The 15,783-nt window shown below is 34.0% G+C and overlaps 1 protein-coding gene across 2 annotated transcripts in view; it reads right to left on the bottom strand.

Annotated features, from left to right (window-relative positions):
- Positions 1–3,990: 3,990 nt before the first annotated feature.
- The window catches only part of Dbp80 (putative ATP-dependent RNA helicase Dbp80), a 38,997-nt gene continuing 27,204 nt past the window's right edge, over positions 3,991–15,783 (bottom strand). For both annotated transcript variants that reach the window (XM_072522908.1, XM_072522907.1), the window contains exons 3-4: positions 13,522–13,922; positions 3,991–4,596 (exon numbers count right to left, since the gene is read on the bottom strand). In XM_072522908.1, coding sequence (XP_072379009.1) covers positions 4,095–4,596; positions 13,522–13,922 — 903 coding nt within the window. In that variant the 3' untranslated portion in view covers positions 3,991–4,094. The remainder of the gene's footprint in view (positions 4,597–13,521; positions 13,923–15,783) is intronic.

The following is a 15,783-nucleotide window of genomic DNA, read 5'->3' as shown; positions in this document are numbered from 1 at the left end:
TAATTTTCATCATTACTACATTCTCCATCATCACTGTAGGGTTCAGATTCTGATGTATCTTCATTTACATCATCGTCAATTTCGTCAAACCAATGCAATAACTTTTGTTCTTCAGCAGGATCCATTATTAAATCTGCAAGTGAAAATAACACTCATAGACACAAACTTTGTTGGTATAAAAGTAATTGCAAAATAAACAAAATTGAAACTTATCACATTGTCGTTTATTTTATTACACCTTGTATTATTAAACAATCTGCAATTAAAAATAACACATAATATAATTCCCAAATCTTAGTAATGACAAAATAAATTAAATTGATAATTGAAATATTTTTCATTATCATTTATTTTATCACCCCCCGTATTATGTTTAAAAATTAAATATACTTACCTCAATTTATAAACAAGTTATGCGTAGCCAAATAAGCAAACACAAAATGCACACTACTTTTTCAAGCAATTTAGCTAAAGTAACACGAAAACCATTAGTACATACATTTATGTACCTCTTAGTCTGGGATTCCCCTTAGAACGGCGTGGGAGTGAGGGTAAGGAATCTAATAATAATTATCGTGTGTTTGATATGACACATCAACAAAGTTGCACGTTAGTTCGACGTCCGGGAACGTAGTGGTCACAGAAAACGAGTTTATTTTAGAACGTCTCAGGACGTCGCAAAATAATGTTGTCATATCACGCACAATATCCCGAATGTCCATAGACGTTGCTGTCACTCACAGTACCCATTAACAAAGTGCGGTGTCCGTCAATGGGTTAAAAGTGTTTGATTATGGCTTCTGGAAATAACCCTGGTTCGTCTGGCGTTAAAAAAAGAAGAACAGAATTCGAATTGAAGAAGCCTTTAACGGATGAAGAATTACGACAAATACTGGAAGAATCCGATGATGACAGTTTTGATGATTATGAGTCGAGTGGAAGCGAATACGCCGACGATGAAGATTTAATAGATTTGACGGATTCGGATTGTGAATCACAGCATTCTAACCATGAAGATACTGGCATCGCTGCTGAGGTACAGGTACCGATATTTACTAATCAAAATAATTATATATGGGACGATCCACCTATGATCAAACAAAATATCATTTTTACGGAAAATTGTGGATTATTAGTTCAACCTTAAGGCAATAATCCGATAGATTATTTTAATCTTTTAGCAGATGACACATTTTTTCAACTTGTCGTTGATGTAACAAATAGGTATGCTGAAGAAATTTTCTTAAATTCTGCTGGAAAAGAGAAATCTAGAATAACGGAGTGGAAACCAATTACTATAGGGGAATTGCGTATATTTTTTGGTTTGGTTTTACATATGGGAACAATTAAAATTAACCGAATAAATGATTACTGGAAGAAACACAAATTGTTCAATCTTACTTGCTTCAGTAACTATATGGGAAGAAATCGTTTCCTGTTAATCTTACGTTGCCTACATTTTGTAAAAAATCCAGGTATTGGAGATACATTTCCTCAAGATCGATTATATAAATTGAGACCGATTGTCGATTACTTCAACCAAAAAATGTCTCAAATATATTATCCGTCTAAAAATGTATGCATTGATGAATCAATGGTTTTGTGGAGAGGCCGACTGCAGTTCAGGCAGTATATAAAAAGCAAACGTCATAAGTACGGGGTGAAACTTTATGTTCTGGCTGAACCTAACGGACTTACTCTAAAAATAGCTGTGTATACTGGAGCAAAAGTTCAATCTAGTGAAAAGGGGCATACCTCAGACGTTGTTTTTCAGCTAATGGAGACATACCTGGATAAAAGGTCATTCTTTATTCATGGACAATTTCTACAATAGTTACACATTGTTGGTTGCCCTTCTCGAGCGGAAGACTTATTGCACAGGCACATTACGACTGAATCGTAAAGGAAATTCTCATGAAGTTGTAAGTTCTAAACTCAAGAGAGGTGAAATAATTCTAAAGTGTAATAACAATTCTGGTGTTCTTATGGGAAAGTGGCGTGATAAAAGGGATGTTTCATTTATTACTACAGATTATTCTGGTGATTTCGTGACGGTTTCGAACAGAAGAGGCATTGAAAAAGAAAAGCTTGAGGCCATTGCACAATATAATAAAAATATGTCGGGTGTAGATCGTAAAGATCAAATGTTGGCTTACAACCCATGTGAGCGTAAAAGCTTAAGGTGGTACAAAAAAATATTTATCCACTTTTTTCAAGTAATGCTCATAAATTCTCATTTTTTATTCAATGCGTATTCTGGTCAAAGAAAAAATTTATATGATTTTCGTTTGGCCATTATTGAGGAACTTTTGGAGGGAGCCCAAACTAAAAATTGTCCCAAAAAAACTATAAAAGCAACCGAATCACACCATTTGCCGTCAAAATTTGAACGAACGGATGACCATAAACGGGCTCGAAGAAAAGACTGTAGAGTGTGTAAAACTCAAAACAAGAGACAGATGACTCATTACTTTTGTAATCTATGCGTTGGTCAACCAGGATTATGTTTAAACCCTTGTTTTAGAATGTGGCATTCAAAATAATCTTATATTTTATATTTTTGATTTTATTTTATGTACAATTTAGTTTTTATGTTCAAATTTTGTTTTGTAACTGTTTTATTTTTAATTAAACATTTCTATCTGACTTGAATTATTCTACCCTAAAATACAGCAGAAGTAACTAAAACACCACTGTGGCGTAGCCGGCACCTAACATGCAATTCTTTGTTCGGTACCGACCACGCCACGTATGCGTGATGACGTAATTTGATAGTTATACCTCAATTATCAACTAGATACTACTCAATTAAAAAACTATTATTCAAAAGAAGCTTAAATACTAAAAATATGCTAACGGCACCTGAGGGTCCATTCAGATTTTACACCGGCAGTGAACGTGTTAATTAAAAAATTTATAAATTTTAAAAAATAGTTTTTGTTGTGAATGATTTTAAAGAATTTTGATTTTTTGATTTAAAGAATAGATTGCAAAATTATTATGCAAAATCTATTAAATCGATTTTAATGAAATTTAGTTGGTTGTTTTATTATGTTATAAAGATTTTGTGGCGAATGATGAAGGCCAATCTAAGTGGTTAAAAACATTAAATAAAAAAAGGTTTGTTTCCCGCTTTTTTTTGTATTTATTGCTATTTTGCAGCAATGGTAATAAATTAAAACTGTTGTATCTTATAGAAAATTCAATTATTGCTATTTTATTTCAGTAGTAGAAAAAAAAGTAAGTTAGAAAGGAAAAAAATCGATGTTTTTAGTAATTTTTAAATATATTAATTTTTTTATTAATATACTCGACCTAAGAGGGACGATAAGCGAATTATTACTGAAGTTTTCACAAAACGGTTTCTGCAAAAATACCACCTCTTACATCCACCTCAAAACAAATCCGCCCTGGTCTATTCTTGGAAATATGATCGTAACTATACTCCTTTCAAACGAAAAACAACAAAAAAGTATTAATAATTACTTCTGGATTGGAAATATTTTGATTGAAAAGTCTCGAAGTCAAGTAAAATCATTATTCTAGTCAACTGCAAATGAAATTCTTACAAAAATTCAGAAAAGCTATATTTTAGATAATTTTATAAAGTGTTAAGTGTCAGGTAATGTTTACATTATCTTACTAACTATATAGGCCTCTACATATGCTGCAATCCAACCACTCCACAACACCCCAGGGTGGACTTTTTGGGATTTCTTTTATACGTGACTATGCAAATAACAACTAAAAGCCGTGAAGAAGATTAAAAAATCTTAGGACAAAATAACACATTTTCTAACCTTAAATTTTAATGAAATCCTTTCCTTAATCCCATATAGAACAATGTGGGTGATAAATTAGTAAGTAAAACAAAGATAGAGGACGGGAATTGTGAAATCACTTTAGCCACAACTATTTCTCGCAACTTAATTCGTCGATTACCGAACTTCATCCCAATTAGTGTGATCAAACATAAATACTCAATACAAATAATAAAAAAATGTTATATTTCTGAATCACAAAAGAACTCGATTGTACAAAGCATAAAGCAAATTACTGTATTATTTAAACATATTTAGTTTTCACCTAAAAATCTAACTTCCGATCTTCTCAACTTCATCAGAATCTTCAATATTTAAGTACTGAATTTTCCGTTCAAAATGCCTCTCAATAGCTTTACACACGTTCATAGACTCTTCGGAATCAACAAGATTGATTGCAATACCGCGTTTACCAAATCTTCCTGTTCTTCCAATCCTATGTAAATAAGTCTCACAATCTGCTCTTCCACGCATATCAACAGGCAGATCAAAATTAACGACAATAGTCACTTGCTCCACGTCTATTCCTCTAGCTAAAACATTCGTAGTAATCAGAACTTTTTCTTTTCCCTCTCTAAACCTGTCTAATACGTTTATACGTTGTTCTACTGTTAGATCCCCGGACAGTACTGCTACAGCGTGACCATCCTTTGACATTTGTTCTGACAACCATGCTGCTGTTTTCCTGGTGTGACAAAATATTATAGCTTGACCAATTCCAACGGTACCATATATATTGGTGATAGCGTTATACTTGTCGTTCTGATTCTTGCATCTAAAAATAAAAACAATAATTAGTAAAAGCTTTTTTAAGTTTTCTAATTTGGACAACAAATATATTAGTCTTATTACGATATATATTGTAAACATTAGGCTGTCGGATACTAAAAGAAACAGTTGGATTCGTAGTAGAACAAAAGTAAAAGACGTCTCGACTTAAGGTAAAACTTAAAAGTAGTAAAACTTAAATGAAAACACTAAAACAAGGATGACCGATGGAACAAAATAAATATACATTGGAAACCTTGGAATCATAAACCACAAATTAGATGGCCAGATGACATAAAAAACATGCTAGGCTGAGATGGATGCAAAAAGAGCAATATAGGGAACTCTCGAAAAATGAATGGGAGGCCTATGTCCAAACATGTTCCATATATTTGGAATTTATTTTTTTAAGCTTCTAGTTCTATGCCTGTAGTACTGCAACCAATTGGCTTACTGTATATCTTCCATTAACTATTAAAAAAAAAGTACTCGAAATTTCGAGAAAACCTGATGTATCTAAGCTCGCTGCCAAGACCCGATAAATATATCAGTTGGCCATGGTATAATCAAGACGACATCGAAACCACGCTTAATAACAGTAAGTTTTGATGATATCTCAACTATCTTATTGATTTGTAGTAATTGTAACCTCAAATAGCTGTGAAAGAACTAAAATTGCTTAAAGTAAGGATAAATTCAAATCGTCCAGCTGTATTGGAATAACAACTCCACTAAAAGTAACTGCTCCAGAAGCAAGTACGCCAAAAGTAGGTCCAATTGTTATGTTAACTGGGTTGATGGAAAACGTAAGTCACTTGAATCAACCGTAGCGCTTTATATATCCGAAAATGATTCCCAGATGAGTAACAAATCTAGAATTCAGATAAATAAAGATGGATTTTCAATTAAAAACTTAAAAAATCAAAAACACCGAGTACACTGAACACAATTTAAGTTTGGTATTATCAAATACTATTTCTGATGACGATAGTACAACCAACGAATATAGACGCTAGTACAAAGCCAATATTTAACAAAAAAGTATCCCTCGATTCAGACGATCTCGGAATGTAAACAAACAAAAATGCACAAGGTATGTCCAATAACTTTAACTACATTTCCCATGTCCCATACATGGGTAGGACTATTTTTGACATGCACTTGATTATTTATACAATTTGATATTTCGAATTGGTTGTTCAGAGTTAACAAAATTACCATTTTCAGATGGTCTCAATAAATCATACCTGGTTCGAGGTCTATTTTTATCTTATTTATTTTATGGGCTGGAGAAATGCCTTTTATAGTAGAAGAAATATTGCGGTAGGTGAAGAGGAAATTAGTCAACTTAATTTTCACAACGGTTAATGTTATATTTTCTGAACATGAAAATAAATTGCGCACTAACGCTTTCTTCACTGTTTGGACCCCTCTCTCTGCTAGTCCATTTGATTGTGGATGATATGGTAGGGATTTAATTGGTTTATATACCATTACTCTGACAGAAGGAAACAAACTCTGCTGAACTGAAAGGAGGCCCATTATCAGAAACTAGTTCTACAGGTAATCCAAAAATGGCGAAAACATCTTTTAGTACTGTTATGACTTCCCTAGCTACTGTAGCATTTTCCATTAACCTAACTTCTATCCATTTAGACTTATTATCTACTAAAATAAAGAAGGTAAAATTTTGATTTTGGAAAAAATCAACATTTACCATATAGAAATTACGGGGTGCTAATGGCCATGGTATGCCATTTGACCTATTAGCAAAATTCTGAGTAGACTGATAAATAGTACACGACTGAAAAAATTTCCCTATACTTTCATTCATTCCACCACCAATAATACCAGCCACCAGGCCACCAGCAATAGGATCGCATTAATATTTTTAGTTTTACTATGTTGTTCATGGAACAAATTAAGTACTCTAACCCTGAGTGTGAATAGAATTACTACTTTAGTGCCTAAAACCAAACAATCCCGTTCAACCGAATAGTTATTTCTAAGTTTAAAATATTTTTTTAAGTCATCTCCCTGTACATGAACTTCCCTTCTTATATTCTGTGGTATAATCATATGCTGACCATGTAAGGGCCATCTAGTTATTCCCGACGCGACCATTACTGGAATACCTCTCTTAGCTCCGAAAATGTACTGCAAAGCTTGATGATCACTGACAGGGGTGAACTTTCGACCATAAAAATATTTATGAAACTTATGAAGAAAAACATTATAGCTAACGCTTCCCTCTCTATATTTGAATACTTTAGTTCCGCCGATGATGTACAGCTCCTACTCCAAAACCATTACTGTCACAAGTGACATATATTGGAAGTAAATGGTTTTATAAGGTCGATTTGACAAAAGCAGTTCCTTACTACTGTCAAAAACCTTCTGACAATCCGTTGACCATACAAAAATAACATTTGACTCACATAACTTGTACAAAGGGCCTAGTTCACACGGCAGCATAGACAAAAATTTTAAATAATAGTTAAGAAGAATGTGATTTAAGTTAAACTTACCAGTGGAATTGATAACATGGCAACGTAAGACTCTACATGAGATTGCTGGTCCTGAGACAAAGTGTGTACGAGCATTTACAATATAAACTCTCAATATAAATACTGACAGTGATATTTTCTTTTAGTGATTTCATACAAATTCATTTAAAATAAAGATTTAGTTGTTTATGATGGAATCGATATTCGTTGCTTTATTAATCTATTTATGGCTTAGTGAAATTATTTAATTTTACCAAGCCAAACAACTCGCTTCAATAATCACATAGCCAATATTGTCAAGGGCGCAAAAAAATTGCTCAATACATTCAGTTATATTATATATAAACTTATATTAGCCGAAGCAGATTTAATACACTTATATTTATTAAAATGTTGCAAAAGCAAGCAGATCGTTCGTTCAGATTTCCGAGCGAGAACTATTTCAGCAACACCATTACAAGTTAAAAAACAACGGGGATGGGGTCTTGGAATCTTGGAAGTTTACAAATAAGAGTGGGGAGTTGGCAGATTTTTTTGAAGTTATACTTCTATACGCGCGGTCGACGTTGGAAATTTGCACGGGAGTGAATCGGTGAAATCATTACATATGTAAGATATGAGTAAGAGAGAGACAGAAGATATATTTTCTCTCTCTTTCTCTCTCGAGAATAAAAATGTTCCTTTTGTAAACATATTTAATATTTATTAATATTATTATTTTTTTATTAATATTATTATCATGGTAAATTACACATATTCGTAAGTTATGTATATTTTCATTTTTAAATAGTTATGAATATTGCATTTTAATTTGTATTGTATTATAATATTGAATTATCTGGCAGTATATTGTATTGTATTTTTATATTATTAACAAAATCCTTAACACCAATCCTTCATTTACTTATTATACTCCTATTACAGGTCAAATGTTTATATACAGCAAACGATGCACCATATACCTGTATACCTAATTCTTTTTCTCTTTCTGCTCTCTCTTACCTATAGCATTACATATGTAATGATTGTGCAGATTGACTCCCATATAAATTTGTAACAACGAACGCGTGTATAGAAGTATAACTTCCACCGGCAGTCCCACTGGACTGCCACACCCGTTTTTTTCTTTAATTTCTCTATCATTGCTGGTACAAAAATGAAAAAGAACATAGTAGAAGTGGAATTTGCATCATAATCATGTCTGTTTTGGTCTTTCTCTTTTCCTTCTTTCAACTGGTACCTATTTTATAATTTTCTTAATAAGCTGTCTATTATCCATTCTTTGGACACAGCCATACCAAATAAGTGGTGTGCGTTCAATTTCATCAATAATAGTTGTTCAGATTCTTATATTTTGTTTTATTTGGTCGTTGAGTATTTTTTTAATCTTGAATTTCTTGCAGATATTCACCAGAAGTACATTTCGAAGCACAATAAGCGACGATCTACTGATTTGCTTCGCATCCATACAGTACGATACTTTTAAAGATTAGATTAAAGAGGAGGTGTTTTCTTTTTCTTGATACATCTTTGAACCACAGTATTATTTAAACATCCTGTAACCTTTTTCCGTTACTACCCTTTCTTACATTTTCTTTTTAACCCGGGCAGTTTCCTGTTGGGTTTCTCATAATTTCGTTTATAACAAAAAATTAACCACTTTTTTTATTTTTATTATTTTTGTCAAATAATTGCACATCCTTAACTAACTAACGACTGACGCAATCAGTATAATAAAAATGGAACTAAGAATGTATTAGTAACAAAAAAACGTTAATGGACCAACAAATAAGCCGAAGATACCAAAATAATGGGAAAACGTAAAAAAAAACTGTTGCACAAAACAGTTAAGCGGACAAAAGAGCAAGATGAGAACAAAAAGAGAGTAAAAAGGTTATTGAGATATATCTAGACGAGCAGTAGTATTAGATGCTCACGGAAAACTCGTTTAATAAACATTCGTAATTCGACTTACGTAAAAATGGAAGAGGTGTGAGAAAATCAAAACATATTTCTCTAGATTGATATTCTGACAAGTATTTTCCTTAATCTATAACATCTCAATTTTAACATGCATGATATTCTATAACATTAACCTTCGGAGTACGGAGATTATATTATTAAAGAGTACCTTTAATTTAACAAAAAACAAAGAAACATGACAATTGTAATCCTAAATTATTGTATTTGTTTTAATTTTTAAGATGGTTCCTCATCATCGTCTTTTTGGCAATAGTTGCATTTAATTTTGACAATATGGACTTCTTCGCGTGTTGAATGAGTATTACAAACAAATCTTTTACAACAGTCACACCTCTTTGAACATTTATTGTCACTACCCCTGCAAGAATAACATTGTTGCAGATTCCGGCACTTCTGTTTGCTTCTTTAAACTAATACCCGTGATATCTACTGCAACGATTACAGATTTATGGTACCCGGTGGGTTCTTCTTGTATTGCTTCAGCTCTTCTTTTTATATTGGATGAGGTTAATTATTTTCCAAGCTCCTCTAGAGATGTTTTATGTTTACTTGGGTGTGCCTTTCAGGATTTTTCATTTCCATAAAACGAAAGCATTGTAGCATGCAATATCCAAAAATTTAAAAAAAAATACGCAAGGGTCATCTTCTTGTTTCTCTTTTGCACGTGTATTCTCGGATCAATTTATCTAAAATATCAACTCCAATTTTGGTTTTGTTGTAATCAAAAATAATATTTGGTTTAAACTTTTGGTCTTCGCCAGAAATTTCATGTTCATTGTGTAAGGTCGATAATAATACGACAAATTTGTTAGGCTTGGTTATATATGAACTAAAGTAATGTTTCTAGTGAACAAAAATTTTGAAGAATACAGTGAACGATCTGTTATTTGAAGCAATGATTTGGGCAAACCTTTCCTATTTTTTCTAATAGTACCCAAAAGAGTTAAATTTTTGGATAAGAATTCTTCAGATAAAGCAATGTAAGTAAAAAAATTTCCAGTTGTAATATTTCGACCAGACCTATACAAATGTTCTGCAAGTGTTTCGACAACTCTTGGGCCTTGGTTACGTTCAGATTGATCACCAATCTTTTCAGTATATATCTCAAAGTTGCAGCCATAAAAATTTTCAGTGTCACATAGGGTCCAAGCCTTTATATCGTAATTCTTCTATTTACTAGGCATATAAATCAGAAATGAACAACGTCCCCTAAAATCTATCAGTTGCTCGTCGATAGTAGTAAAAGCAGATAGTTCATATGATTCCCCCAATTTTGGGCAAATACGTCAGCGATTTCTTAAATAGGATCAAATTTATCTCGTTCTCAAAGTCAATGGAAGACAAAGAGATAGCAATGGCCGCTTTTTGAGATATAGAAGGGGCATTTAATAATGTTACCACCAGCTCTTTGATAGGGGCTATGAGTAAAAGGAGGCGCACCTGCGGTAATATGCAGATGGATAAGGGCATCCCTGGAGAATAGGACAGTAATGTCCACTCTGGGTAAGGCAACCATCAAAGCAAAAGTAGGTGGAGGCTGTCCACAAGGACGAGTTCTGTCCCCTATACTTTGGGCAACCTTGGTAGATGATCTCCTCAGAAGGCTTTTATTGTATAGGATATGCTGACGATATAGCAATCGTTGTCAGGGGCAGGTTTGCTCAGGTAGTGTCTGAGAGAATGCAAGCAGCCCTAAATATAGTTGACGACTGGTGTAAACAAGAGAGACTGAGAGTCAATGCTCAGAAAACACAAATCGTCAACTTCACCAAAAAAACAGCACTACGAGGCCTAAAACCACCGGTGCTGGGAAGAACAGGGATTTCATTTGCCAAAGAAACAAAATACCTTGGGGTATATTTTGTTCATAGGCTTACATGGAATACTCACATTCAAAAAACCACACAGAAAGCTACTATGTTCCTGGGCAGATGTAGAAGAATGTGCGGTAAGAATTGGGGACTTAACCCCAAAATGACTCTATGGTTATACACAAGGGTTATTAGACCCATGATAACCTATGGCTCGGTGACGTGGTGAACAAAGACGCAGCAAGTGGGAGCAATAAGGCTGCTAGGTAATACACAAAGGCTAGCATGCTTGTGTATTACGGGGGCCTTAAAACCAACTCCTACTGCATCGTTGGAAGTCCTGTTGAATCTACCACCACTTCATATCTTTATACAGGTCGAAGCCAGATCAGTGATGCACAGATTAATCCATAGTCGGCGACATATAAGCCAGTTGCATGGTACTGACAACAGAAAGCTAATCGAGGAGCTAAAAGCCGATATTGTGATGGGGAAACTTATCGATGCAACAGTTACGAGATATAGCTTTAACAATAAATTCACAATGAAGATACCAGACAGGGAAGACTGGAATAAAGGTATACCCATACAAGCTACTGTTACCTGGTACACGGATGGCTCAAAAACATCGGAGGGTGTGGGAGCCGGCATAGTAGGGACAAATCAAGGGATACATTTCCCGGTAAGTCTATCTAAGGATGTGATGTTTTCTCCAGGCGGAAATAACTGCAATCCATAGCTGCGTGGAAGAAATAGAAAGGCAGGAAAGAACGTTCTGTTCAGTTGCCATCTTCACAGATAGTCAGGCAGCGCTTAAGGCACTCAATTCTGTAGAGGTCAATTCTAAGCTAGTATGGGATTGCGTGTGTGCCCTAAATAAACTAGGAGACCGTAGCAAGGTTACGGTAGCCTAGGTACCGGGGCACGAGGGTCATAAGGGCAATGAAAAAGCAGATGAAATGGCCAAACAAGGCTCATCATTGCCATTCATTGGACCGGAACCCTTCTGCGGAGTTGCAAAATCAGTAACAAGAACGGCTACAAGGAAGTGGGTAGCTCACAAATCTCTGGAATTGTGGAGTAATTCACCAGGACAAAGACAGGCGAAACAGTTCATTAGAGAACATTTGCCAAAATTTACGGCAAACCTAATAAGCAAAGACAGGAAAACAGTCAAGGCCATAGTAGGTCTTCTAACAGGGCACTGTACGCTGAATATGCACTTGAAGCTGATGGGATTATCAGATGATGACCTGTGCAGATTCTGTCACCTCGAAGAAGAAACAGCAGAGCACATTTAATGTCAGTGTGACTGTCTGGCAAATGTGCGGTTCTTTGCATTAGGAGAAGAAAATCTACCGGCAAATAGCTACATGGAAGGTACAGTCTCGAAGCTACTAGACTTTATAAAAAGGGTCAGGCAAGAAAATGTTATCTAGGACTAGAGGACCACAATACATCTAAAAAGGTCGCTGTGGAATAGGCCGAAAGGCCACCTCTCTTAATCTAATCTATCTCGTTCTTTCCTTTCTTCTCTCGTATCCAAATTATCAAAGCGAATATACTTCAAAATATTTCTAAATCTATCCCGACTTAGAGAAGCTTTATAAATAGACATAACTCTCTTATTGGCATACTCAAGAATCATTGACATTATACCATCAGAAAAAAACATAAATTGAAGGCATCCATGCACGTCTCAATATTTTGACTTTTCGTAGTGAGACCTATGTTTTTCTGTACTAAATTACATGTCAATGTCTTACCCTTTTTTGGAGCTAAATAACACCATGTTCGTCCTTCGCACATAACATCAGACATATTAGATCGTTCACTATCTGTATTTTCAGAAGTTGTCGCTAAAACTTCCTCATTCTCGAGTTCGGTAATTGATAAATTACCTTCGTCATCTTCTTCAGTATCTGATAGGAGTAAGGCATACAACTCAGCTTCACTCAAAGGATTATTACTTTTCCACATTTCGATATAATACTGCATACTTCAAGATCGATGCATAAATTAAATTAATAAACAAATGTGAAATACCACTTTACACCGAAGTAGAAGTCTCGGACGTTCTAGAATATGCCTTAAACACTACATTTACTCCGATGGTTAACTTCTAGCTACTAATATTTCTACAAATATAATCATTTGGTCTTGAATGTGTATACTGGTAAACAGAGACGGCTGCGTTTTACGTGTACCTTCAAACATATTGAAAATATTATTCGAAATCCGAAAACCGGGTCAGGGCTGACCCAGCATCATAGATGTTATGTAGAGGAAAAACTGTAATTTGCATGTTCACGAATGATACAAAAAAAAGTAGATTGAAACAAATAAGGAGAACTTACGATCAATCGGATTTGTAAAAAAAATATTTCATAAAATATTAAGAAATAAGTGAATTTCTGGTCAGTCTTGACCTAGACTTCGTACTCCGAAGGTTAATAATATGCGGCACCTTACTTCCACTTACGAATTGGATTTTACACGAATTTGAGTATCAATTATCCTTTCTACAGTTCATATCTTAAACCAAATGATTTCTTTTACTTTCAAAAAAGATTTTTTCACAAAATTCTTAAGTGAAAAGAGATTTTCTACAAAAATGTATTTATCACTTACCTAACATAATATTGAGAAATATTATCTAAACTCTCTTCTTCTCTTTTAAGTCTTATTATTATTGGATTTTTAACTATATGTTCGGCAAACTCCATAACTTCTTGTTCATACGTGGCAGAAAAAAACATCATTTGACATTTACTGGCATCTAAAACCTTGTGTATTCTAATACACTGATCCTGGTGTCCTTGCGTAGCTATCATTACATCGGCTTCATCTAATACAAATACATGAATTTTCTTCAGATCAAAGACTTTATATTTTATAGCCCAATCTAAAACTTTTCCTGGTGTTCCAATAAGTATGTGTTCGGTGATTTGGGTATTTCTTGCTACTTGTTCTCCACTTACTGCATATTTCAGTTCAATTTCCGGGCAGAATTTTGCCATATGAGCTGCAACCTTAAATTGAAGTCAATATTACCGATACAGCTAATAACGTAAAGATAATTAAAAAAAAAGGAACATATATAAGGTAAATAGGATAAAATAGAGATATTCAAAAAGTTGACTATTATCCAGCACTGGCAAAACTTTTTGAGTAATATCATATATCTTGACGTTATTTAAAGAATTTTAGTGAAGTTAAGAATATTAAAAATACATATCCATACATCAGCGCCGGGAAAATTTAACTTTGTCACCATCACCAGATGGAGATTCATAGAATCCGGGCAATTGCAGAGAAATCGCATGACAACATTGTGTTACAGATTTCGGCCTATCTGCACGAATAAGAGCCGCTGCCGAAATATACTCAGCCTAAATACAAGTTCAATGTTTAGAAAACGTTTCACAAACAACCACACAGATAATACTCATGTCTTCTTACGTGGGTATTACCAACGAATATTGACGCTTATAGAATATAAATAATTAACAAACAAGTCGATTCAGACGGAGCTCGGTGCTGGAATGTAAATTAAACAAAGTTTGTGAGCCGGTCCATAGAGGCGCCGATCATCAATTATTTGCCTGCTTCATATACACATTTCGTTAATGGTTATGAGAAAGTTTTTGACGAGCGGCGAAGTGCTCGATTGATGACTTTTATTTGTAGAGTCGAGACCCGCGATTTTGATATATAATAAATATAAATTTCAAATATTTATTTATTTCAAATATTAAAATCTCTTGTAAACAATTTATTAAATCTGCTTCCTCTAATGTAAGTTTACATAGTGTGACCATTTTTAGTTCATTAGTGTTAAGATATTGTAATAAAACTGAATTAATGTCTGAATATTTTTTGGAAACGTAAAAAAAAAGTAAAAAAAAATACTCGATCCTAACCTAACACAGTATTGTAAAATATTATGTAAGCATTCTTCTTCTCTTTTGAGTCTTATTATTATTGGGTTTTTAACTATATGTTCGAAAAACTCCATCGCGTCTTGATCATAAGTGGTAGAAAAAAACATCATTTGACATTTACTGGCATCTAAAACCTTGTGTATTCTAATACACTGATCCAGGTGTCCTTGCGAAGCTATCATTTCATCGACTTGATCTATTACAAAGACATGAATTTTCTTCAGATCAAAGACTTTATATTTTATAGCCCATTCTAAAACTTTTCCTGGCATTCCAATAAGTACATGTTCAGTGATTTGGGTATTTCTTGCTACTTGTTCTCCACTTACTGCATATTTCAGTTCAATTTCCGGGCAGAACTTCGCCAAATGTGCTGAAACCTTAAATTGAAGTCAATATTACCGATACAGTTAATAACGTAAAGATAATATATGTATATGAAAAAAGGAATATATATGAGATAAATAGGATAAAATATTTCCAAGTCAAAAAGTGGATTATTATTCGGTGCCGGGAACACTTCTTATGTAGTATCATATATCTTGACGTCATTCACAGAATTTTAGTTCAAGTTAAGAAATAATACATAAAGAATGATTGAAAAGGTATTAAACTTTTAATACATTAATAGGAAGTACGAGAATAGCCATTTGAATTTCAATGCAAACATAATTATTTCGCCAAACTCGCCAAATAATTTCAGTTAATATTTATGCATTGTTGGAGTCGAGCATGAAAGTCCACCTCTGAGAGTGGCTGGGTGGATTGCGTAGCTCAGTGCTGGTCCCAAGTCCGGATAAAGAATTTTGCTAAAACGATGGAAGGAAGGAATACGAAAAACAATTTAGGGGCTAAGCCGTTCCCAATAAGCGACGCGCAGTTACTGAAAATACTATACAGCTAGTACAAGTTGCTCTTGAAGAAAGGTTTAATTCTTTTTTAAGCATAT

Source organism: Diabrotica undecimpunctata, chromosome 2 (genome assembly GCF_040954645.1).
Source record: "Diabrotica undecimpunctata isolate CICGRU chromosome 2, icDiaUnde3, whole genome shotgun sequence".
In the NCBI taxonomy this organism is placed as follows: domain Eukaryota; kingdom Metazoa; phylum Arthropoda; class Insecta; order Coleoptera; family Chrysomelidae; genus Diabrotica; species Diabrotica undecimpunctata.
Note: the sequence above shows the minus strand (reverse complement) of the source record. Positions and strands in the feature narration are given on the sequence as shown.